Source organism: Varroa destructor, unplaced genomic scaffold (genome assembly GCF_002443255.2).
Source record: "Varroa destructor unplaced genomic scaffold, Vdes_3.0 BEIS01000001.1, whole genome shotgun sequence".
Lineage (NCBI taxonomy): Eukaryota > Metazoa > Arthropoda > Arachnida > Mesostigmata > Varroidae > Varroa > Varroa destructor.
In genome coordinates this window covers 63,458,081-63,485,112 of record NW_019211454.1, presented here as the reverse complement: position 1 = coordinate 63,485,112, position 27,032 = coordinate 63,458,081, and the positions used below count along the sequence as shown (strand labels likewise).

General features: G+C 37.9%; 3 protein-coding genes across 7 annotated transcripts; 2 read left to right on the top strand and 1 right to left on the bottom strand.

The window, feature by feature from the left end:
• Nucleotides 1-1,142: 1,142 nt before the first annotated feature.
• LOC111255537 (histone H2A.Z-like) lies at nt 1,143-4,136 on the top strand. Its single transcript, XM_022817603.2, has 2 exons — nt 1,143-1,297; nt 2,364-4,136. Exons 1-2 carry the CDS (start codon nt 1,295-1,297, stop codon nt 2,769-2,771), a joined length of 411 nt encoding a protein of 136 aa, XP_022673338.1. The 5' UTR covers nt 1,143-1,294; the 3' UTR covers nt 2,772-4,136.
• Nucleotides 4,137-8,752: 4,616 nt separating this feature from the next.
• LOC111250853 (deubiquitinase DESI2-like) lies at nt 8,753-22,372 on the bottom strand. Of its 5 annotated transcripts, none has more exons than XM_022806777.2 (6): nt 18,746-20,975; nt 17,628-17,956; nt 15,058-15,224; nt 13,592-13,733; nt 13,060-13,201; nt 8,753-10,282 (listed from the first exon to the last, which is right to left on the bottom strand). In XM_022806777.2, the coding sequence occupies exons 2-6, from the start codon at nt 17,664-17,666 to the stop codon at nt 10,155-10,157; spliced, it is 618 nt and encodes a 205-aa protein (XP_022662512.1). In that variant the 5' UTR covers nt 17,667-17,956; nt 18,746-20,975; the 3' UTR covers nt 8,753-10,154. The 5 variants fall into 5 exon arrangements, 4 of the variants coding, with proteins under 4 accessions (XP_022662512.1, XP_022662520.1, XP_086832734.1 ...); XR_015318402.1 differs by having other exon boundaries at nt 10,145-10,282; nt 11,575-13,201; nt 18,746-20,976; XM_022806785.2 differs by lacking the exon at nt 8,753-10,282 and adding an exon at nt 10,310-10,481 and having other exon boundaries at nt 18,746-20,979.
• Nucleotides 22,373-22,633: 261 nt separating this feature from the next.
• On the top strand, nt 22,634-23,399 carry LOC147758957 (reactive oxygen species modulator 1). The gene has a single exon (XM_086976610.1). It carries the CDS (start codon nt 22,842-22,844, stop codon nt 23,082-23,084), a length of 243 nt encoding a protein of 80 aa, XP_086832736.1. The 5' UTR covers nt 22,634-22,841; the 3' UTR covers nt 23,085-23,399.
• Nucleotides 23,400-27,032: the final 3,633 nt, after the last annotated feature.

Genomic DNA, 27,032 nt, shown 5'->3' with positions numbered 1-27,032 from the left:
TACATATATATATATATACACGATATAAGACAATTCACGATAAGACACGAAATTGAATTTTTGTTCTTCAAGATTCAGAGCGACTGTGTCACATAAAGTTTTTTCTACTTCTTTGCTCAGCAAAGGAGCTCTGTTAAGTAAGAAAGGTCTTCTTCCTTCTTCCATTTTCTTTCGGCTTAAATCACTTTTCAAATGATACCCAGGCTTTGTTTTATTCCGCTAATTTGAACCTATTGGAAATCTGTTCCTTCTCGAGGAAGGTTTCTTACTATTATAATATTAGCATTATTAATTTATTGACAACACAATTCGTAAGATTTCTTATGTGTCTATTTTTTTAATTTTTACGTTAACCTTACGTAACTCTTTAAAAAAAATCAAATAAAAATCAAGAGATTCTAACATAAAGAAATTTACATTTCAGAGCGTCAGTTCTACTGTTTATTTGAGGGAAGTTCATAAAGGCGACAAAAATGGTGGTAAAATATAACCGAAGCCGACTATGTTGCACATAGCTGTCAGATCTTAGGACAAAACATTATTTTCTAAAAAAAAGTTACTTTCAGATAGATCGTTCCAAATAACTCGTAAAAGTAAAGAAATTCAATTAACAAAAAAAAACTGATAAGAGAAAGCAAATATATATGAAAGAGTATGCTTAAAATATTTCTTCCTTCGTAATTTGACAACTACTAGTTGTTGCCACGAACTTGACTGACATTTATTTTTGTAAAGACTTTATCATGAATATGCTGCCTTTATGAATATTTTCCTTAAGATTGAATCGCCGTCAACTCTTAGCTGTTACGTTCAGTGTATGACTTACACAGGAGTTACAGGATTATTGAATACGTTTTTGGAACACGGAAATACAGCTGGCAGAATGCGGTCGAATTTAGTAAAGCGCGCTCAAATAGGAATCAAATTTGGCGCCTTATTGTCCAATTGAAAAGAAAGACGGGGCAGCGCGGATCGCAGCGCCACTTTTGCTGCATATGTATCGAGCAGGTAAAAATATAGCATAGTAAAAAGGATAGTAAATAATGAAGCTAATTATCGTTGATATTGTAGATAATTGTTCCTGTTCAGTAAATCACTCGAACGCCTCCATTAGTCTATCATAAGAATTCCGCCTTTACTAATATGACAATTGGTAACTAGAAAATCAATAGTCCACCAGGTGTCGCTTTGAACCTGGCGGGCTGCTCAGGCCTTCCGCTGGGATGGCGTCACTGATGAACGGTTGCGAGATCGTTGTATTACTCGAGTGAACTGTAGTAAAACATTTGTAAAAATGGTGAGTTTTTATATCATCGTTTGGTTTTTTAACCCCTTTCCATATATACGCAGAGACTGCAATGCACCCTCTGCATGAGTTGTGCTAATTGTGTGCACAGAAAAATTCACGTAACATTAGTGAATTTTTTCTCAAAGAAAACACGGTTTAGCTGTCGTTGTGTGTACTGGCTCACTCCAGTCAAAAAACTTGTACCAATCCGTTGCGCTGAACTATTCGCACAGCCTGTCAACAATGAAAGTGCGCGTCAAACGTCAACGAGTATGATTAAGCTCACCCGATAATATGGATATTAGAATCTACTTTACTTAACAATGTCTAGAGATTTGATGTAAATATTTGTTGTGCCAAGTAATTAGCGTGGTGATTAACATGACTGTCAACGAGAAGTGCCTGGCTTAATTTGATGGAAAAGTAATAATAGTGAGCAGAGCTATTTTAATTAGCTGGCATCACTGTCATATTAGGAAGAGTTGTCTTTTCTTTATTAAGACATTTGTAAATCGTGAGTGTGAGAAGAGATTTCACGGTAAAAGTTTCGATGAACTCGATTATTTTGGCGGGCATTTCCATTGGCGCCAAGGAGAAGTCATGCGAGTCAAGGACACCGAAGGCTCTCCACCCTATGCCCTTCTGTCATCCGGAGCAAACCTATTGTCTACATATCGTTACGCCTTAAAAACTGAGCTCGATATTACACTCAAAAAGAATTACTACTGTAAGAAGCCTCATAGAATTTTACTCATAATTGACTCACTCTTTGTCTTGAACTCGTTGTATATGTATATTATGCTTAGCTATTATATACGTTTTTTATATCAGAATATCAACGCACACATTAATTACCTATTAGCAAAAGTTAAAAGCAATGAAGCCATTATTGACGTACTGAATATAGAGCTTGAAATATCTATATATTACATTAGAAAGCAAAAATTAATTCTAATAGCCCGTCGCATTAAGTTGACCTTCTGAGCATGTACACATTCGATATGTCGTTTTCCATAAAGTTTCTGCAGGACGGATTCTAATTAGAAGACTTTATTGATCACGTTGTTTTTTCCAGGCCGGAGGCAAAGCAGGAAAGGATTCTGGGAAGGCGAAAACTAAAGCGATCTCGCGATCTGCTCGTGCTGGTCTTCAGTTTCCGGTCGGTCGTATCCACCGACATCTGAAGACAAGGACCACCGCTCATGGACGGGTCGGAGCCACTGCTGCCGTATACTCGGCTGCCATACTTGAGTACCTCACTGCTGAGGTGCTTGAGTTGGCCGGCAACGCCTCGAAAGATCTTAAGGTGAAGCGTATTACCCCCCGTCACTTGCAGTTGGCCATCAGGGGTGACGAAGAGCTGGATTCGCTGATTAAGGCGACCATCGCCGGTGGTGGTGTTATCCCGCATATTCACAAATCGCTTATCGGCAAAAAAGGCAACCCGCCAGGCCCTCAAGGCCAGGGACCCAAAGCTTCCTAGACGCATCTAATATCAGTAACACCGTGTGGCGGTACAGGTGTCAGCTGACTCCGCCACGATGATGACGCTTGTCTACGAAGTTCAGACCCCCTATTAGTTCTCAGGCAAACGGATAATGTTTCCCAATTCCCAAATAGTTTTCTCGCATCTATTTTCCTTTAGTTTTTGTGTACTATAAGCACACTGCCTCTGACTTGTTGTAAACAAGGCGTAGAAGTAGCATTACGGAAGTATCAGATAATAATAATTATGAACAGCAACACGTATGAATGACGTAAGCATATTTACATGTATACACACTCTATATATCAAAGAAAGCTTTTGTCTACTACGGAATCGTTCGCGGCCTAAGCTGCTAAATTCACCAAAAGGCCTGCTGCGACGCAAGCGAGGCCCACATAAACTTCAACGACCATAGATAGTACTATATACGAGTAATCATTTTCTTCTTTTTCCATAATTAATACTACAACTTACATAAAAATGTGAACAAAATATAGACTTATTTGTATTGAATTTCCATGTGACGCTTTCGAAACAAGCCAATACCATATCGTCAGATCGCATGATGAACTCTATTGTACTTGCAGTTCATTCATTGCGTCGCTTGAATTACAAGCAACTAGAAGATAACAACAAAGCAAAAAAAAGAGATCGCTCAAGTGCAATCAATAAAAAAGAAGTTTACCAGTTCACGTCTGGTATGTTAGTACACGGCGCTTTAATGACGACGCAGATCGCAACCGTCCGAAATGCCCGCGTCCTTAGTGACGCGTTCTGCCGAAAGACTTCGTGACGATCAATACACACATTTAACAAAATTAAATATGCAACACATTGACACAAAAGCGCCCATATACACAAGGCCGAATGTCATGTATGAACTGTTGTCAGCGATAAGATAAGGAAAGTTCGTATATTGTTTTATTGTTAAAAGTCTGAATAACGGATGTTCGTTAATTCAAGGAAAAATATATTATCTATTAATTATTACGTTAGTTACATAAAAACAGCTGCTATCGGATCGAAGGAAGCAGCGGTAGTGGCTCACCAGAAGGGAGTGAATGCAAACAGGCAACAGCGGAAGAACGAAATAAAGAAGGAAGGCAGAAAATTAGGGGGTCGCTGGCTAATAAGAAAACGATTCCGGGTTCCGAAATCCGGGTATATACACAGACATCTGTAGTTCACCTATTTCGCTGGTGTTCTACTCTCATACAATCAATAACAAAAAGCTGAAATAACCAGAATAAGGACCAGACAACTGTGAATTCAACCACTGGTTTAAATTACGTGAAAAAATGAAACAGGAGGAAAAGCTGTGTATTATGTATAAAATAAAACTTAAAAAAATTATAAAAACTACTTGGATTCCATCGTTTTCTTTGCTCTTTCTTTTATTATTCGTCAGAACTAGCTGAATGAATGAAACACAGTCACTGATATCATGGAGAAATAAAAAAGCTGATGATTAATATTATTTCGGCATAAGTTAATTCTAAATACAGATGTCGAAATACTGGAAAGCAGTTTCATAATTGAATTTGGTGTTACTTATTTCCATTTGGTGATAGATAAACACTGCGCTGCATCGCATAGACAAAAGCTGTTTCAGAAATGCCTATAGACATATATGTTAACTAAATTAAAGTGTATCGTATCCTGCCAGTGTTTTGTATAACTCCGCCCTTATATTTCGCATGGACTTGCGAAATAACAAAAAGCTTAGAAGTTGAGTTTACAACTTGTTATCTCATTTGGGCTCAATAGGCGCAAGTGACTAACTCATGTCATGACACTAGTTCTCTATGATTTGCGTACCTAAAAATACAGCAGAATTAGGTTCTTTTTACCATAAAATCGCTTGGCCATATTCACTATGATAGTAAAAGAGCGGAACGAAAGATCATGTCGCCCTACCTCTCTATACTAGATTAGCAGAAGTTTGGAGCCTTACGACGATGTTGACTTTAGTCACATCGCCGCTACATGGTGTCTATTAGTTAACCTAAGGGAGCAGCCAACTGAATGAGCCTGCAGGTACGAGGTGATCAAGCGGCCCGCAATGCCCATAGGTCGTGCAGTCTTATCTGGCGATTGCGGATGTCTCCATCTTTGAATTATCAGCGAAGTCTAAAATCGAAAAATTGAGCTCTGCCATTTGGTATCTGCATTGAACAAAACAAAATCTACTCACCGCTATACTGCGATAATGATTACGTCAAAGTAAACGTCCGTCATTTTGTCACATTTAGTCATCTGAAGGTAATGGTTTTATTGTGTTGATATTTTCGAAAAGTAATTTTTTTAGCGTGACTGCTTTTTACTAACGAATATATATATATATATATATATATATATATATAATCTAATTATACTTTTCGACAGTTTTGCATAGTTATAGGTAGTTCTGCCAAGCTAGCAAGCACCAGAGTTACAACAGAAGGAGTAACGTACAGATTCGACGGAGCTGGCCCTAACCCAAATGAATTATTAGGCCCTGGTTCATATGATTATATAGAGTATATCGCCTAGTCATTTAAAACAGCGATCATGAGGCTTAATGCGTTCTAAAGGTCTTAATTTAACGGTAGTATTAGACGTTAATCGCGTGGGGGAACTATGAATAATTAATTAAACTATCTAACAAGCATCCAAAGAAAGGAAATATGCGAGCATATATTGTTCAAGGCATATTTCGTAACCCTCCTTCTAATCGCACTCGTAATCTTTCAACAGATCGCGACCCAAATAGACAGAGTCATTCATGCATGAAACAAATATCAGCTACTTTTAAAAAGTCGACACAACGGTTAACAAATGAAACAAGATGCTTGATAATGTAATTGACGGGTAAAAATAAAGAAATCGCAAATATGAAAAGATACTTATTGAAACGTTGAAGTGAACAAAAATAAAAACGCTTATATATAACGGACAGCTTGGTTAGTCTTAAGCCTATTAAACTGACCTTGTTAACTGGCTTCTGATTACTATTTTTATTTTTTTAGGTGCTTTGAACCCATTTTAAGTACGTAGGTCCTAGGTAGGCTGAAAGCAATAGGCTATGTGGGCAGCTAAAATTCCACCCTATTATTACTTACGGCCCCTTTTAACAGATTTAGCATTTCTCCAGTTTAAAGAGTTACTAATTGCCGAATTTTCAGCTCAGATCCGTTAAAGCGCCTGTTGATTTTGGTGCGCTGTTCAAATTGAGACAGTTCGAAAGCTATAAAAAGAAAAATATAAGCAGCTTTTATTCTATTATTCTCTTTGCTTGATGTAGATGCCTTGCTATATGGTGCTGGCGTGCCAGTTGTCGTCGTATTTGCCCTGCGGCAACTGAAATACTATGAAGCTGTTTGTATAACACTGCTCAGTGTTCGTTGAAGAAGCATTGCTTAAACAAGATACTGGCATCTCTCAGCAATACTATATCTATGGAACCTTTATTGATTGTGACCACTTGCCATAGCTGTTGTTAACTTGCCATTCATTCTTGTAGATGCAACTTTTGGTTTGTTTCTACTTATTCCGTTGTACATATGTCCAGTGGACTAAATTGGTTTTACTATCACCTAATCAATCCAATGCCTTTCGCTATTAAAACAAACTTTGAACATTTCAAATTTTCTCTAAAACCTTTTCATTTCATCTTTTGCTTAGTTTATTATGTTACATCAAAAACGATTTTTTATTCGGTAATTCAATGCCTTCCACGTGTTTCTCGCATTCCTATATATATATTTTTGATCTATATTTATTCACTGTTTTCAAACGTCTCCTATGATCTATTTCACCCACGTTACAGTTTTTTTTTATTATTATTATTACGATCGCATCTATATAACTAAATCATTACACAAAATACTTTACATCGCCTACCGAGTTGACGTTGCTGCCAATCTTACAAACATCGATTCGGTCAGTCGGAATTATTATAGGCATCATCAAGTTTTACTACATACATGTAGATTTATATGTATTTATTTAACTTACATAAATATAAATGATACTTAAAGATCTGCTATGTATATAATAAACACCATTCATTTAGATAACCTACGCACTTTAATTACTATTTCACTACTACAGGCGATAATAATAATTTATAATTGACATATATATATGTATATATATATATATATATAAAATAAAAATTATAAGAAAATATTCGAACTCATCAAACATTCATTCTCAAACACTCCGTCTTGAATGTTGCATATCATACATAGGGAAGAGTATGAAGCTAGGAAAACCTGTGATTTTCAAATTGTATTAAACTAAGGGATTTAATCATACCGTGAAAAACTGTTAAGAAATTCATAGCCGAGAAGAAAAGGAAGTTGGAATGTTTTAGCAGTTTCCTGGAAAAAAAATGCAAAAAATGCGCACAAAGGAATCGTTTATCTATCTGATATAAGTAAGCTTTCATACTTTGAGTCAATAACAGTTGCTCCAAAAATTTTGCGTCACATTTTTGCCATAGGCAAGCACACATGTTTTGCGCACAGACACGTAATGGTAAAATAAGCGATATCTTTAGAAGAAGTCGTCTACTTTATAGTCAAAGAAAACAAGCATATAATGGACGTAAACGGATTTCGTTATCTTAGTTCGGGTGAACGGAGAGTTGCCTGTAAACATATTTATATGCGATTAAGCTGGACATAGTTTCAAAGGCATAAGTGTTCGCTGAAGTTTGGCAATTCGAACAAAACAGCAATAATTTATTAACCAATAACAATAAAGTGCAGGCGCACAAATAATAGTAATACACAATAATAATAATAACAAAGAATCAGAGAGATAGAGAAGAGAAGTCACAATCTAGCCATACGCTCAGCCCTAAATGGCGCACTTGTGTGCCAGGCATATATGCACACAACCTTTTGTCTCTCTCTCTTTTCTGGTCTCGTTAAGTAATAGATAATGCATACACTCAATAGTTCGTCGCATTCAATTAAAAATAGTAACTAATCATACGGTATTGAAGTGCACATACATCGTTATCCTTTAATATGGTTCACGACAAACCCTGCTGGATTTCACCCTGACTTGTTCCACCAAGCATTACTTTGCCATTGTTATGCTTGTGGTCGCTTTATAATGCCATTACTACTTGGTATTGGTTGTCATTGGTCATCTGTAGATTATCGAGCATAAATGTATTTATTCTTTTATATATATTTTTCTCCTTCCGCTCAGCCGTACGCAACCCCGTTAAAGTTACGGATATTCTGCCACAAATGCGCGAGAATCACTACACTGTTGCACTGAATAGGTTACATCTAGTGACGTGTGGGCTTCTTTGTTACTTCAGGACAATTTATATATATATATATATATATATATATATATATATATATATAGAAACGGACGTATAAATTATATAATTACAATCAATGTGTTTCCGGTTTTGACCGGTTGTAGGTATATAATACCCTTATGCCCGGTTATTTTGCCAGTCTCTAGCTGCTGAACGTCGTGATTGCTCGAAATATGATGGCAGCGGAGGGATTCAAGGAAATATAGACTACCCGATCCGCTTTGTGGAGAGTCTGCATATATATACATACATATACATATAATTGTTTTCTCCTAATTTTATATATATATATATATTATAGTCATATATATCAATAGTTTTATATATATTATAGTCATTTACGATAGTAAGCATATTATTTATCAAACGTAACACGTGTTATCATCTAACCAGTGGTTATACATTCTCTCTTCTTTACGTGATTTCTATGTATATGTATGTGTATTTTGGGCTAAAATAGCCGCTCTTTCCGAACCGCACAAGAGGCAGTTTTATCCAGTTAATAGATCACCCTATAAATAAATGTGGTCGTTTACATATGTATTTATATAATTTGTTAAATTGTATCTATTTGTTTGTATACAAAACTCGGAAAATTGTTCTCTTTTGCATTCGATTTTCCACGTATTCGGGATGAAAAACAAGTCCGTCCTTGAAATTTAATGAAGTTAACGCGTGTGGTATGCGTAGTCTCGTATAGTTTTATTAATATCATAGAATAAACGTACTTGCTGGGTTATCTATAAACGATTCTGCCGTAAAACATTACGAATAACGGAGACGTAAAAGATGTGACTCGGCAAGAAATCTTACGAAGATTATAATGTTTGCTTCCATAGATGAGAAGTTTTAAAACTAAGACAGCCGTTGCGAGGCAAGTGACGTATGGAAGATATATCGATATAATGAACATTGCGTTTGAGGGGCAGTTGGCAATTTTAGCAAATGCACATGTGAGATTCCCGGAAAAGACTTTTAAGATTCTGTCTAAAGACGCAAGGTGTCTGCCAAGTATGCGACAATCCTCCTATACAAATTAGAATCTAGCATAAAGGAATTAAATGTTTTATTCAAAGATATATGAAGAGGAAGACGCTTTGTATCTAGAATGGGAAAAATAAATGGGTCAAAACATATATGAATAAAGTACGCACCATAATCGGCGTAAAGTTGATATTTGTTGGAATTAATCAACTCCACAGAGTTCTAGAGGCTCGCTAGAGATTCATTGAACGTGTGGTGCTTATCGTCGATGAAGCTCATGTCGAAGCGAAAATTAATTAGCAATGTTTTTATTTTGCAAACACGGTCAAAGTATAGTTACAGGTTGGCATTGACTTTCTAAAATTAATCAAGTTCATCAGATATCCGTTTTGTTAACCTACGTTACATTCGTAGTACCTGTTACTCCATTACTTGTGCTTTTGGCTCCTGTGTAAAGACAGTGTTACCATATAGGGTTAACGTTATCACCACGGGATGCTGCGCTATCTATTATAGCTGTCACAACTTTACTTTTTTCTCCAGTTTACATGCTGTTTTTTTATAAACCAGAATAAGGCAGTCACTTGTCTAACTATGACGATATCATGGCATTATGAACCTCCAGCTAACAAACTATGCCACTCACACTGAAAGCCACGACCATTGGCGCCATGTAACTGAGTATCTTCTACACAAGTATTATAGTACTTTCCTATAGCTCATTTCCTTCTACAATGTGTACAGAATTGTTTATTTACAGAACCGAGCTGTCGTCAAACAGCCAGCTTTTATGTTACACAATCCTTAAAGCGCTCTCCTTCCAAGTAATCCAGAGTAAGCCAAGTGCTACAACGGCAAATCGCTTTTGTGATTCTAAACCTACGACGACTTGCGGAATCTGTGGCGGAGCTCGTTTTTGGCAGAGTCATAAGTAGGATTGTTAAGGTATGCAGAATGTTATAGAGGTGCATTTGTGTAAGTCGTCTTTCTTGTAGCAGCCGCTGCCGAGGTGTTGTTGGTGTCCGACTGGAGGACGGCCACGCATCGTGTTCGTCAACGGGTATGCTGATTCAGATCCGCCGTTCATTCGGCGCAGGGTGGGGTAACGAAGAGGGAGAAGGCGGAACTCCGGAGTCCCTCGAGTTCGTGAACGAAGACGTTCGACTCCGTACTGTAGGATGTAGAGGAGAATTTGAACCTGTAGAAGCAAATGGGGGTAGAATTGCATCATAGTGGAAAAACCACAAGATGAACAAGAAAGAAAAAACATACAGATCTTTAATAATTATAAAAAAAAAAAAGTTCACTAAAAGGACGTTATATAATAAGGGATTTAGACAAAAAGAAGCGTGTTTTTGTGTTGAATGTTGCGTGGATGTTAATCACAGTGAAGTCTTCTGAAAAACAAACCAAAAGATACATGCATTCAGCAATAATTTTCAATTGATGACACGAAGAGCTACGCTATATAAAAGAACGTGCTAGAAGCCGGGGTTTTTAGGAACAGTCATATTTGTGCGTGCCACCTTCTGCCATTTAGATGTTCAAAGCTTTTAAGTTGCAGGTTAACTACCAACGATGCTTGCGATACTATGGTTCCATCTAAAGAGAATTGTTGCATGAAGATAACTGTGGTTAGTCTTCCATTAGATATTACCCATCAGTTCACTTAGTTGGCAGTTGTTGACTACCAATTCATCGGTAAAGTAAGTAAATCTTATCAGTTTGTCGCTTCCTGGTCGTATAAGGCATCAATTATGGATAAATTATATTACTTTTCAAACAAGATTGTCAGCTTGAAAATGTCTAAAAACATATATATATATATATATATATATATATATATATATATACTCAGGTGAAAATATCAAAGAAGCATACAATAGTCTTACGCTGGTTACAGTGGTTGCGAGACAACTAATGGACTAAAACGGTTCTTTTACTAGAATACCAATATGGTTTCAAATTGTTAGAGCACACAAAGCATCGAACATCTTCTTCTTAAGACATCTTGCATGAGCCAATGATACGAATAGCTTTGTGTGATACTCGAATCACACATTAACTTCTAGTCCGTTGGTTTAATTTCAAACAGCATAACATAAACTAACTAAAAATATCTATAAATGAAAAAGTTGCCATCATAACTTTTGTATAATGTTTTACATAACACTACGGACCTGCTATGCTAAATAAAACATATTCAAATTGGTTTCTCAAATTCTTTCAAAAATAAAATGTTTGGTTTCCGTGTTGTTCGTGCAAGCACAACCATTCTCTTTTCTCACTGAAAAAACATCTATTGAATGATTCAATGGGCTTTGAACATGTAAGAGTATTGTGCAAAATGAAATATTGAGTAAGCCTTAGAGCTTCAACAGATTCCAGCACCGAACTAATAGCGTGGATCGCGCATTCAATGTGTAGACAAAGAGAGACGCAAGAAACAACTGCCTACTTTAGTTCGATTCATGTTTATTCCTTAATTACCTAATACATCAGAATCCATCCCGTCTCAAGATTGCATTAATTTTTTGACACGTCATTCCAATCTTTTCGCGGCAGTAGCTAAATACGCCCGTGGTATTCATCCACCATTCTACCGCATTCGACAGTCGTGGTAACGCTTACACCTTTCGTGTACCCTAGTTAATATTTCGAACTGTGGTGTCTCGGAACCGAAACAACACACATCAGGAAAAAACAACCCACTAATTCGTTTAATCATGGGTAAGCATAATAAGATGCTACTATTATAAATAATGAACACATTACCCTTTCGAGATATATACACAGACAAATATTTCTGGGATGACCTTACGTCGCAATATTTGTTTTTCTAAGTAATTAGCTCACCTTCTGTATGAGTTATGGGACACTATCACAACAAACAGGGACTTGGTATTATCCAAAGGTGTCTTCATTGCCAGTGTGCTATATATACACGTGAAAATCGATCGGTGTCTAAGTACAGTTAGATACGTAGGATATGATAATCGATGGGCCGACTAGCAGGTCAGTCATTCGTATGTACACATGCGGTAATTGTCAACGGGTGTTATATTGAAATCTAAGGTATTATCGCCAATAAAATGCTCTATAGAAAAGTTATGTACTTATATTCAAGGTTATATGCTTATGGCAGAGTCAATAGCGGACAGTCATGTCAAATACCTTACAAAAACAATCGAAACTCTCGTTTCGAGTAGGAATACACTGTTTCTAGCAAAAACAGTGTGAAAGTCACACCTTGAACGTTAGGTGAATTGCAGCCTCTATGAAATGCTCTTGTTCAACGAAAACGTAATTCTAGCTAATTGCTAAGAGAAGTATTAATGCACTGTACAATTCCTAATCAAAGAAAATAAACTTGCTATAGATCGGCTTCAAGAGAACGCCAAAAAAACGACATATCATCCGTTCATCGACGCCTAGTTACAACGTACCCTCTAAGACATTCTTTTTTCTATCGTAAAAATTAATTCATATCAGGTTATAGTGTAACTACTCGCCAACTAATAATCCATACACATGTTTGAAAACGATAACAATAAAAGTACATACACTAAAATAGAACATTTTCAAACAATATATCAGAATAGGTCGTATACACATCATTACGTACAGGCATGCCATGGAGGGCAAGCGACAGGCGCATTTCGTATTCTACAGTGGAATTGTTCTATGTAATGAATTCTATACAATGTAAATAAAGAGTTTTCCTAAATAGCTTTGTTTTTCCACTTTTCTGTCAGGCTCTGTGCTTGTGGCCAGAGAGACCATAAAGCATTTATACACAAGGGCCAAACACATATCACATGTTCTTGTTGCCCTGATGTGGTCCACTTTGTCTTTTCTTGGGGGGTTGATGAGGGCCCCGGGGACGCTGCCGGTGCGGAATATCCAGCATTTGGCTTTGAGTGGTCCTATTGAAATGGTCTCGACGTTGTTGTTGTTGGGTTTGTGTGGTGGTACCTTGCTGGTGTCCCTCGATGCTTTGTTGTAGGGCCACGGGGGTCAGCCACTCTTTAGGGATGCACCTTTGCAGAAACGGCACCCGCGAACTGAGATACGCCAGACGATTCACCCAGGACGGGATCTCACTTCCGCAGAGAATCTGTTCAATGATGCACAGAGGGTTCAATGATGCGAATATAGGCATTTCCCATTAACATACATAGCACATATAATAAATTCAGACAGTTGTATAAGTGATTTATGACTACCTGTTTTGAGCAAAAATCTGTTCCTCTACTGACTGATATACTTGTCATGATTTTCACCAATGTTTACATCCATATAAATGGGACAACTGCACGTAAACTTAATTTATTGAAATAAGAATGTAAAATTTGAGCAACAATATGGCTAGATTTCTTAGGGTAAAAGCCATTTCTTTCTGCTTCGAAAGCAGAAAGCTAAAATTGATTTAAATATAGTCCTCAGTGGAGTCAAAAAACCTTAGTTTCCATTTACCGCCAAAACCTTTCTTGACAAACATACATACCTTGCCAAGTTCGCCGGTAAAGTGGTTACAGTTCTTGTTCATCAAATGGTAGAGATCCCCCCGAAAATCATCACCCATGCCTTCTACTAGGTTACGTACTTCATCTTCAGTAAAATCCGTCTGGCCCAAAACGATCGACGTCCTATATCAATGAGATATAAAACATAAATAATCTAAATCACATAACCTTTTATTTAAACATTTGCCTGAGGATACCATATTTGATATGTAATTATCTATACGCCAATATGTAAGCTCGTTTCTGTTATTGGGAAATAATCCTTGCCAATATGAGTACTGTTGGTAGCGCGATAATTCTATATATACATATATATATATATATATATATATATATATATAGGATTATCACGAAAATGTTAACTACCTTTAAGCTAAGATTGCAGCTGATATTTTTTATGTTTTAAAATAATATTACTAAGCTATATAACCGTTATTTTGAGCAGTAATTTTCTGCCATTTTCTAGCAAGTCCATATTGTAAAACCTTTTTGATTTCTTACGGAATGATGGAAAACTGTAGTAAATGATTTTTGTATCCCTTCGTTGAGATTAAAGTAGTACCACTAAGAAAGTTCCGTAGAAACCGAAACACAGCAGCAAATTATTCTCAGTTCTGCCAGACACATAGCGTCGCCTTCTTTGGTCTGGATTTTATCACAGATTGTGGAGCATACTTTTTTATTTGCACATTATTGTCATACGTGATCTATTTTCTATCACCCGTTATCGAGGGTTTTATAAATGGTGCGAGTTTGATACATTACTTTAAAGTTTCACAGATGGAAATACGACTGAGTCAATTATTTTGTGTTAATTTACATGATACCCAAATATCGAGCTTTATTTTTTGTAATCAGCTTTTTCAAATGGTGTAAAAATTTTTGGTAATGGATGTTTAGTCTCTTAACGATATCGCAGCTACTCACGTGACAATCTTTCTCAACTTTTGAAATAATTCTATCAGCGTTTTTCGCAGTTACGTGGAGCATTTTTCGCGTTGAAATTTTCAGACCGAAAGCGACAGAACCGTCTTTAGGTTATTCCGTTCGGTAACTCATTTTTTTTCAGAAATTTTGAAAATCAAGGTGCTTTATCTCAAGTCGGAATAAATGCATTCGAAATGTTTTAGCACAGTTGCTATCTTCAAACCTCTTTACCTATATTATCTGTAATATGTAGCTTTAAATTCATCTAGCCATAAAAACGCTCAAAACCGCATATATGTGATTTAGTAAAAAACATTCTATAGTGATTAGTGCCGTGTACTATGTAATGCATTCAGGTTGGTGCCAATTGCAATCGCCTCGCGCATAGGTACTGCAGCACAAACTAAACGCAGCTCTCACTCGTTGCATTGATGTTAGTTCTTTCAAATACAGATGTGTTGGCTTTGCATTCAATGTCTATAAATAAGGACACTACTCCATAAAACATATCAGAGCTTACTTATATTTGAAGTTATCACCCAACTCTTCAGCGAATTTCGGTATTATCTCAAATATGCCAGTGAAGGCAAATGGATGTCCTCCATAGGCGTACTCTGTCCCATAAACCTCCACGCCTGAGTGAAAAACTCCGACACCGAGGTGTGACGTCCACTCGTTTGTCCAGTACTGGAAGGAAAAGAACGCGTAAAGGGTACGTTAACCAAACAGAATGTATATATACGTGTACATATATACTTCTGTGAACGCTGCAGCTTGACATCGAAATAGCTAACAATGCGTCCGACAAAAAGCCCTGTACATCATACCATTCAAATCGTACCTAAACCAAAGGTGTTTTAAAAGAAATATCTGAAAGACATGTCGTACCTTGTGTACTTGATTTTTCGCCTGCTTTGATTCGTTGTATGCTTTTCGAATATTTCGCTTATATTATCTATAGAAATAAAAATGCAACTGTATTTTATCCGAAAATGGAAACAGCAATCATATATTAGTAATAATCATTAAAGAGACGCATAATCATAATCAATGGCACGCAAGGAAAATGCACTTACACTTTTCTTTTTTTTGTAAATTTAGTTGAAAAAATTACCACTAAAATTCTGGAAGTCTCAAGCTAGCTAGAGTGTCACTATAAGTGTCTCTTTTGATGATAATCACCATCATATTAACATCTGTTAATAATTTCTTGTCTTATGTAGTTGAACGACATATCCGTCACCGCCAAAAAGTGTGGTAAAATATTCAATGCATATCCAACTATGAAGAGCTACATGCGACGAATATTGGGTTCAGTGTTTCGTCTAAGCCATTTTGAACCACTCGAGAGAATTCGTGACACTTCGGATTATTTCGATCAGCTTCAAATAAAGTTCAGACCGTGTTTAGCCTGTGACGTTTTACTATGGTTTTTCGACTGGAAAGCTCAAACATAAGATACAGTTGATCACTGATTTGAAAAAGTAAAATTGCATCATTACGAAATGATGCTTATCGATAACAAATATAAGAATGTGACCGAAAGGCAACACTAAAAAAAAATGGTGAATTAGTTTTCAGCGAACGTGTCCCGAACGCACCACAATCAAAATTACCAAAAAAATACCAAAGTCAACGTTCCTCTAAAAAGCTACAGATGATATTTACTAATAAAGAGGTAATATTGAATTTTTGCTTTTTTCAGTACATCGTAAAGCTCAAACGTATAATAATCCTAATAAATAACTACTCAAAGTATCATGCATTACGGTTTACAAAACCATGTCCGCCTGATAGCTCCCAAGACGTTTCGATAGCGAAATACCCAAGCACAGCCTGACTAACTTACGTACAGTCTATATATGAACCATAGACGAGTATAACTATATCCCTCACTGCCGTGTGCACCTTTCCGATTTTTAACCAACTGATATTAGTTAAGTGCGACTGATCAACAACTATATTAATGATCCCTAATGAGTGCCATATCAAACATGTACACCAAAATCCGCGTGTATTATTGTCATTTACCTTTATAATCCAGCATATAAGCACTATATGCATATTTTTACTATTAGTAACTATACTATTAGAGCTGTTGGTAAAGCTAACCACACAGCCAATGTTGCTTTTCACTGACAGTACAACGAGACGATACAGTGCAGTAAAGTGGGCTGTTGGTATATTTCGAAGGCAACACGGCCTCCTCCTGGGGGAACTGCTAACGTCTTTCCTCCCTAATGAAGACGTGACGATGTACCGCCAATTAACGAAGAACGTATCAGCCACAAAAACATTTTCGTGCTAGCCTGCATAGCCGCTATAACACTGACGCCTACGCTTTTCGCACATTGCTAGACAAATCACACGGACGTGCTATAATGACTGACAATGCATAATACAAAGCGTGATCATGCCAGAGGTAGCGACTGAGGAAGACATTTACCTATTTAACAATAGCGGTATATATGCGTATATATATATATATATATATAGTTGAGCACTACAATGTCCAATAAATTAATCATTTTCCTGTAAATCTATGCCTATCCATGTGCGTCCGATTTCTTTTTAGTTATGCCAATAGATTTACTTGTAGAGTAATAATCGCATCTTAATGAAGCACCGTGGTGAGCATACTGCGATACAACCCAAATTAGGGTGCGTCCTATGACAGGCGTTCTACAGGCAGCAGCAGACGTGGCGGAAAGCTGAAGTTTTAGTTGTCGCTTAATGGATTCACAGTATAAAAAGCCGTTCTGGAAGCTCAAATGAACAACATATCGGAAAATCTGACTCTGATCGATTCTGTTCCAGTATTTCGTTTTGAAGAGCCCCACTTTGTAGAAATTGAACAGAGGATATACTGCTAGAATAACAAGCCATATATTCGAATAATCTAGTGATAAATGAAAAAGGAACCCTCACAACTGACGTCTCTCGATCGGCAAATAAGGTTAAGGCGCTGCAAGCTAAATCGTTGCTCAGTTTGCCAACAAAAAAAGCAACGGAATCTCATTTAATGTGGCTTCTCGTTATCAATGGATCTACATGAATGTACACTTTAAATATAGAACTATCTCTACTTACCATATCGTAGACGTTGAGAACAACGGGTTCGCGTGCCATTTTGTTGTTGTTGTTGTTCTTTTAACCGTAATTTTTTAATCTTCTATTGATCGTCGGTTAAAACATTTTCATTCGTAGATTCTTAATTTTTCGCTGGTATTATTGTTTTTTCTGCTAGACGCCTTCATTAAAACGAAAGTTTTGCGTCGTGGACGTTCTGTGTTTCCGCAATGGTGTTGATCCGACCTCGGAGTGGTTGGTCTCAATGCAGCGAGAACACCTTTCCGTTTACTGAGTATGCTCTCTATGTTTTTAGAGGAAACTAGTAAGGGCTTTCAGGCTGAAGATCTCTGCAAACGCGACCACGGAATAAGACAGACCAGCAGCCGTAAAAACAGACTGAGAAAAAATAAAACCTTATTACCTCCAATGGATTATCATAACTATTACCGATGACAAATAATGATTTCTTTCCGATATCTGCGCTCGATCCATAATAGAAAACGACGGGGAGACGTTACATACATACATGATCACAGTAATAATCAGCAGCGAGCAGTGGATATTAGAACTAGAAAAGAATAGTGCAGCTCACGATGGTACTGTTATTATCGTTCTACATAAGGATCTCAATATGATTTTACTTTACTGAACATTCGATTCATTTAACAACGACGCGTATGCCAGTGTCACTCACTGACTTTCGTCACTCTTGACACCGTATAATAATGCGACATAAATGCGGGCGCATGTAAACTATCCGAGATGTGTAAATTTACGAAAACAATCTACCCTTCATATCGTGTGTTAATATTCAGTGCTTTTCCAATAATAATAGCAATAATTGAGCTATAGAGATCACTTTGTGTTGCCAGCATATGCTTGGGGAACTACGGACGAGTAAGACTACTAATCCACTATAACCCTCCAAAAAGAAATAAAGTTATCCACGCAATGGAAGGTAAAACCCGTGTTCGTTGTGCAACTTATTTTTTTTCTAGCTATTTATCTTGTTCGGACGGTCGATCGGTCGGTCACTCACTCACTCACAAGAAAAATCAAGCTGAACTTTCAACTTCGTCCATGTATCTTTCCTGATGCTGCTACTGCTGTTCGCATCAATTGATTTTCTTTCGTACCTCTAAAAAACGCTTTTGGTTAGTCGACTGACCAGATGCCGTGATGGTAACAGCATTGGGCGTTCCATGCATAATCCTGAGAATGATGGTCACCATCGTTCCTTGTATTAGTGTTCTCCAGAGGAAGCATCTCTTTCTCTTAGTTTCTCTCTCTCTTGTTTATTGGTTTCTTACTTTACACAAGTTGCGATCGTATAGCAAGTTGTGCTTGTCAGTCTTGCGTTACTTTACCACCCCTCCGTGCTTGTCCTATCCGTTTGATTTGGCACCACTGGCGTAAGATACCACCGCGGCCTTCGCCACCTTAACAGCCTATACTACCAGAACACATCCTGACAATACATAGCAACACACGCAGTACTTTCGAACGCATGCGGAAATCGAACGCAGAACCTTCACATTTACAGCCACACCGCTTTATGCCTGTAAATGATCTGATAAACACTTTTCAATTCGATTATGGAAGCACCTGATTACCGGCTCTCACCTTCATGTAACAACAGATGATTATCGTTGTTATCTGATGATTCCTCGTTCTTTCCAGCTAGTTAGATGCACATATTGTTACAGCACGTCATGATGAACAACGAAAACAAAACACGATGACAATGATGATAATAATGATGGTTACGATGACCACTTGTGTCAGCTAACGTACTTTTTCCTTTTATTACAAAGGCCTCACAAGTTTTTCGGCGCCATCACCGAAATCGTGACTGGTGCAGCGACTCTAGCGCTACCAATACTACCGGCGGTAATAAACTGCAACGATGAGTGGCATCACTATCGTATGTCTGCTGACGACAATAATAATGAAGGCAACGAAGAAGAGCGAAAAGGTCCAACACCAACAAACAATTGGTGCAGGTACCGTATGCTAGATTCAGTGGCCACAGCAGCGACAGCGGTGTCAATAATCAAACAAACCAATTAATTCAAGTGGCTAGATAACAGTGACAATGCGGATGCTGTAATAGCTAGCTTCGTCCCTTTTTGTCTCCCACACTTCAACAACACAGCAACAGGCGATAGATCAACGTTGACATAGGCCATCACAACGCCAGTGACGATAGCTTGCGCCGTCGTGTCGGTACACTATGAGCTTTCATTACTATTGCTGTTGAGGCCGATTGAATTTTCGAGCGCACTGTATGAAATGTTTCCTTGGCCTATTCTGATCCTACCAACGCTTCTTATGCTGTCCTGTTGGTAAGACGATGCGCGCACAGCACCATGGCCATAATTGTAATCATAGCGGTAGAATAGATAATAATGATTATGTTCCGGAGCGCTCCGCAACAACACTCCGTGGCGGGCGATAGCGGTTACAAGGTTGGTGTGATGTCCGATCTATGGGTCCACCTTTGCTGTGCTTCCTTTCTTTTTTGCCTCTGGCCCGGCTTCGTGTTTCATTTTGTCGTAGCCATTCGATACAAGAGTGACTAGATCGGACACAAACAAGGCGCTTTGCTTTGACAGACAATATTCAAGCGAACTGATCGACGATTCCTTTAGCTCTCGAGAGACGGCGGTGCCGGCCGCAATGGTGAACGGTCGTGAACGCTATCGGCCGGAATCTGTTGATTTCTTGTACACGGTAGACCCCGCCGCGACTGCATTGGTGGCACGCGCACTTTCCTTCGGGTACAGGCGGTTTGTTAGAACGCACGAATGCACTTACTCTTGCACTCAGTCTCCTGGCTAACGGCCACTTGCGGTGCTAGCACTGCTGATTATGGCTATTATTATTGTTATTATTATATTATTAGATACTGAACGTTTCCATTATACAAATGCCGTTCACTTGAGAGAGGAACTGAGACTGCTGTTGGCTATGATAACAACGATAACGATAACAACATCAGCAACAGTTGCAGCTGTACGAAAGGAGTAGCAGATGCGGGCTCGCCGACGGCACACGGCGCATAGAAAATCGATTCGATTTCTTCTTCACTGCTGGAGTTCCTGTTCTTTGGGCCGCTAAGGGTGGCGGCAGCGGCAGCACCTCCCTGAGAACAGCCACGCAGCAGATCGACAACGGCTCTGAACAGCCAGCGTAGAAAAAGAGAAGCAATAGCGATTGTTTGCGAGCACGATAACACCTACAGTCGGCAACAGAGCCTCGGCCGCAGTCATCGCCACCAGCGCACTACCACTACCATGACGACGATGACGACGACGACGATCACTATAAACAGTAGCGTCTAGGAGTCGTACACGGTAGATACAGTTAGTAGTAAAGCACCGTCGTTGCCTATAATAGACACGACAGACAGACAGACAAATGCACACAGTGACGGTAGACAGAAAGGTGCTGCCGCTGGTGCTGCTGCCACAGCAGCAGCAGCAACAGCCGGCGCAGGGATGGCACAACGCGCTTGCTAGAGTCTGCCGTTGCCGCTTTCTCTTTCTCAGTGTAGTTTGTGAACAAATGCTGTTTGTGCTACATGAAGGATTGAATTAGTCAGGCAGGCAGCAGAATAGGCCACTAATGCGGACAAGCAGGCTAGCGGGGCTAAGGCCGTCTGCCCACCTATTCGACGGCTGTACGATGTCGTCTACTTCGAACGGCGCGGGAAGAGGCATATGAGCGTGATTTGGGTGGAGCATCTGGCTAGAGACTGTGTTGAAAGTGTCTATTGCTGGCGAATCCGATAAATGGCACAGGGACGAAGATTGTCATGATGCACCAATTTTGGTGACAAAAAGTGGTGACTAAGGAATTTTCATGTAATATAATAACTTAACGGAAGCATAGAAAGAAACAGCCGCATGCGTATCGATAAATGTGTGCGGCAAAATGGGTAACAAAGCTTGAAGAATCGAAAGAACCTTGCAACGCACCACGACAATCATGTGACAGGCAGCAGGAAATGTCGTGTTATCCCTGTCGTTCGGTCAGGTAGCTGAGTAAGTAGGCAGTTAACCGGAGGACGAGTGAAGGTAACGGCTTACTAATTAATGTTGCAGTCGCTTGCCAGTAGTCAGATCTAGCCGATGTTAGGTCCGGAGCAGGACAGCATACGAGCCATTAATTAATTGTACGCAGCAACCCACGATTACCTGTTAGTTACTTCATAAAATTGGTCGTCTGGCGTTAGTTGCAACACGACGGTTCGCAGAAGACAGTAGATCGAATGGTAGTGGACACCACAAGCATTATAGATATATATACACCTGTAAACATTACATACGAACGATGACGGCAAGTGAACTTGACAGTTGATCAAAGAAGACACATATATCCACAACATAATAGTTCGGTAGTAACATTTTCTTACCTATCTTAACCTTGCTTAATCTTTAATGTGGAAAAAATAACTAAGGTATGCTAAGTGCTATTAGATTACTGAACTTCGTAAACAATCTCCAACGAAAATAAAGATAAAATTTTGTATGTATTTTATCTTCTTTTTTTCAATAGTAGACTAAGTTCTTTTTTCAAATCGTGGCATTAGTCAGAAGTTGAACAACTTTCTTTTTTCCACTGTTTCCAATGAACTGTATTGCTCCGCCATCAAAACCGACACGTCAATCTAGATCCGTTAGAAAAATGATTAATGTGTCGATAGTCGATCATCTTGAGGAAAATCTCTAAACTTCAGTCTATAGCTATTCATGCAAAATAAGATCTATAGGAGTTATAAAATGACGACTCAACTTTATAAAAGTTATTCGATAGATGATCAGTGCTACGCGCGAAGCTACTAATGACTAGGAAAGGCACAGAACTGATAAACATGAAGCGAATAAAATATATAATACATCCTGTGTAGAGCAATATATTATATGTAGCTAGGATAGTTAAAGCATTTTTGATATGTTGTTCATGCGTGCGTCCTAGATAGCTGTTACTTACATTTCTACTCGGCTCATCTTTGGCTGCCAGTTTGCAAGTAGCCGCCGAAGCCCGGACTCGATTGTTTACGTCCTCTCCTAGCGCGAGAGATCAACTTGATTGCAAAATATTGAGTTAACGTGAAGGCGTTTTTACTGTTCGAACTAAGAACTTTGCTGTTTTGCCCTTTATATGAACAGTCGACAGCGGGACAATTCGTTTTATAGGTTGAAGACTTCTACGTGAAGATTCGATAAGATGCCAGCCGTGCCACAGAATGGCGTTAGGGGTCATCAGATATCGTGCATGGATCGCATCTGGATGGGCGCGAAGATGGGCATGCTTGTGGGCGGTGGATTCGGCATATTGCTTGGAGCTTTCACTGCTCTACGCGGAGGTTATCGAGGCGTCGAGCTACTCAAAGTTGCTGGGAAGAGCACGGTTCAATCCGCCGGAACTTTCGGCACTTTCATGGCAATAGGATCCGGCATTCGATGCTAAATGTTCGATTAGTGGATTACGACGGGAGTAGTGGAAGACATCAGTGGATATAGACCTCAATGGCAAAATGCGGTTCCATCTTAACCGCAAAGAATTCGTCGTACCGTTTTGTACGCACTCCGAGAATCATAGCGTGCTGTGGCAAAATTCCTGCGCGTTGTTCCATTAGAAGAGAAGGGAGCAGTGTGCGCTTAGAAAGGCAGTTATCTTTTAGTGGAAGTTTCTCCCAATAATTGTAAATATTATTTGCAGTATCTGTAATACATAGAAGGTGGAAATAAATGTTTTATTCTATTGCAGACAGCTACGTTTGAATGCTTTTGTTTTCCATCTGAAAATATTAAAGAAGCTTTTAATATATATATGTATATAGGGAGCTGAATGCGTAGAAAAGAAATAAACAGAAAATTTTTATTATTGTAGATGATTATTTTGAATTGGTTATTTAATCATATACGTGAAGAAGATACATATAGTTAATTTCTCATTCAGGTAACATACATTTATTTGTCGTGAGCGAATTAGGTACGAAACAACTAGAAATAATATAACATGTAAGAGAACATGAGCTTTTTTTCATTTACATTCTTTTCACGAAAACGATATAGAATTAGAATGAACTGACTAATGACAAAAACTATAATTTAAACTAATGATATGATCACCTAAACATTGAACGCTTCTGGAATTAATCTCCGCTTTCTATTTAACAAAGCATTACCTTTTCTCGCATACAAGTGCTTTTTTTTATTTTGTAAGATCCATATTCAATTGGCACTAATATTAGTGCTTTACGCAGTCACTGTTGCTGCGATTGGTCTAGCCTTTCTACTACTTCGAAGCTCTTCATATGTTCATTTGCACTAAATAGGAAGTTGATATCTGGGGTCCTATTTTGCGAATTATTCAATCCGAAACTTCGCCAACTTAACAATTTTTGTTTGCGTTAAAACTGACTATTAGCTTCAACATGTTCTCTTTAAGTAATGATTCAGTAATTCTTTCTATTCTTGAATGTTTCATTTCAATATAATTTAAATTTTTTGTTAGTGTGTGTTGCTAGCAACTTTTGGAAGGTTAACATAAACAAACGATGGTCAGAACTTGCATAGACACGTGACGATATTAAGGCTTTCTCTGTCATTATGTTTAATACCGCTATGTAAAGCAATGTTGATAATTGAGAAGCTAAAAATTCTAATGGAAATTAACATGTAAGCTATTGCGGCCTACCAGATTTTTCTTAATTGATTTTCAATAAATGTGGCACCGGGAGTAACATGATTTTGTTTACCAGAAAAATACTATTTTGATAAGGGACACTTAAAACCAGAGTTTCTGTTTCGAACTGCATTTGATTGTTGTCAATATTTATTACCCCTTCAGAAATTCGGCCGGCAACAAAAGTCTAGTTGGTAAATACTTAACCTACAAAACTTTTTATGAGGCGTTTCATTTAGCAGCTCGTAAATGTTTTATAACTTATGCCGAAAAACTGGTGCAGCAAAGACCCGAAACCTTTTAGTTATTTTTATTGTTTTTATATTATTCGAAAGTTCGGTCGCCTTTAACTTGCTTTGTTGGCTTTAGAAATGAATGTCAAGCATCGTTCTATTTGAAAGTAAACATTGGATAACCTATGTTAACCAGTAGAAAGGCACACTTCGTCCTTCATTACAAGTTACTCTACTAAAGATATACGCCTGGAAGGTACTAGATTTTTTCCACCTGTTGCAGTTAACGAAGAGAATATATCTTATCCAACTATTCCTTCGAAAGCATCTGAACGCCCTAGTTGATGTTAAATGGTGACAGAATTAAAGGAGCTTATCTGCTGTCTCAAAGAAGTCAATGGAAGTAATCGCGCCTGGCCTAGTAAGGTATTGTGTTGCTGCATGGAAACAACGAGCTATATTAACTATTGGTTTTCGCAAGCCGCTTTTACGGCGTAGTAGAAAAGGAGCATCTTTGGAAATGTCGAAGATGGCGTGCACCAAATTTCTGTTACAATATTTAGCAAGGAATAAATAATCGCATAGAATCAGGATACAAGAGTACAAGATTAGGCCCTTCCGAACAAAGTTTTCCCGCAAATGATGCTCATGGTGACTCGTATTCTGCGATATCATCCACGAGACTAAACTGTGAGGAGCCGCTTATTTTTCAAGTGTCGTTGTTTTCAGAACGGTTTTGCGAACACTAAAGTTTAGCATTGCAGTAGAAAGCTTTTAACAGCTTTGGTCAATGAACTGATGAGAAAAATTGGAAATAAATAAGTAGTATTAGCAGATTTTGTGAAATTTGGACACTTATTAGCGAAAACAATTCTCAGAAATGAAAGAACATTGCCTAAGCTAATATATAGCATAAAGCCACAATTATATGGAACAGCTCATAGGTGCTTTGAACTAACGATCTGCTATTCTACATTTTGCCGCTATTATTGATCTTTTTGCCTTAAAATGATCATCATCTTGTATAAACCCGAGCATGGAACCAATCTAACTTCTGATTTTTTGCCGAGTTTGTAAGTTTGTGAAATGAAAAATGATGTACAGGAAATGAGATGTGACAAGCTCCAAATTTCACATTCAAAAGTATTTTAAGGCACAGTAAAGAGTTACCTTTAAGGAGACAAAACTAATTTAGATGCGTAAATAATTATTCTTCGTTTAGTAAAAACATTGCTGTAATCTATTGATCACATCCTACGTTTACATTAAAAATTTAGTAAAAAATACAACTTTAGGCGATTCTACTGTAAGAATTCATATACTATACAAATATAAAAATTATAATGTTTACATAACTCTACATTTTAAGACTAATACATATTTCTAGCTCCACAAGGACAAATGCATTATATGCATGATAATAGCTCTTGGTAGGTGGTCCAAGACCGACATTATATGCTTGCAGTGTTTAAATCCTATGTACAGAGAATATCTTCTCACTTCGAAGTTCTGTGTTCTCCTGCTGAAAGGTGAACATATTTGTTTGTAATTATTTTCTATCAATTGTTTATTATATCATGATAATTTGTCTAACTTCACATTAGCCAACGTTATTGATGTTGAATAACTTAGTATAGTGAGTTGGTTGATAAGTTTCGGGTGCGATGCTTTTAGGTAATTATCAGCGAGTACCAGTGCGAGGTTTTTTCAAATTTATTTTCTCATTTGCCGATGCAAGCATTTGCGCGCAGAGTACAAACCGATCTGATTATCTTATTGATTCAGCGAGTGTGATGCTGACAGATCTGTTGTAGCTGTAAAAGCCCAAATCATGCAGTGATAAGAAGTTTATTTGTTGAACTAATCGGGACGCTTTAGGTAGTCCAAATTTGAAACATGGAGAAAACATGCTTCGTTTCTGGTAGGTCCCTTCATCCTAGACGGTTAAACTGGACGTAAAACTGAAGACAGAAAAAGCTTAACTTCGAATCCACTGTAAGTAGCGAAATATTTTTCAAGGCAAGTCTAGGTAATTATCTAAATATTAGGGCAGATATAAGAGTGATCCTTCTTAAGCTTTGGTAGTAATTTTGAAAATATTTAAGTCAAATGTAGGTTAAGGACATTTCATATATCAGGCGATTTTATACGTTAAACGGTAACTGAATTCGCGATCATTGTTAAACAAGACGGGCCCATAGAGATACCGTTCATTGTATCCTGGTCCACGGGATACTTCCAGCCTGTTAAGCAAAAGACATTCATATTATGGGATTAATAAACCCTACGGCTTTACTGTTCAAAATATAAGGTAACCTTTAATTATGCTTTATAAACTAAGCCTTTTTAAAACGACCTTACGTTCAACACTTACAGACTGAATCGTAAGTTTTTTTTGATAGCGTATCGCTAATTTGGTTATCTTGTCACATGTTACTTGTGTATCTACCTAGCTGTTATTCGCTAGCTTTTAGCATGCATCTTTTAGAAGACA

Bases quoted from the DNA above. Each gene is read 5' to 3' on its own strand.
- LOC111250853 (XM_086976608.1), bottom strand. From the start codon at position 17,666: ATGGCACGCGAACCCGTTGTTCTCAACGTCTACGATATG. The intron at 13,734-15,057 runs GTAAGCTCTGAT...TCATTGATATAG, and splicing joins GGTGATAACTTCAAATATAA to GACGTCGATCGTTTTGGGCC. The intron at 13,202-13,591 runs GTATGTATGTTT...ATCATTGAACAG, and splicing joins TTACCGGCGAACTTGGCAAG to ATTCTCTGCGGAAGTGAGAT.
- LOC147758957 (XM_086976610.1), top strand. From the start codon at position 22,842: ATGCCAGCCGTGCCACAGAATGGCGTTAGGGGTCATCAGATATCGTGC.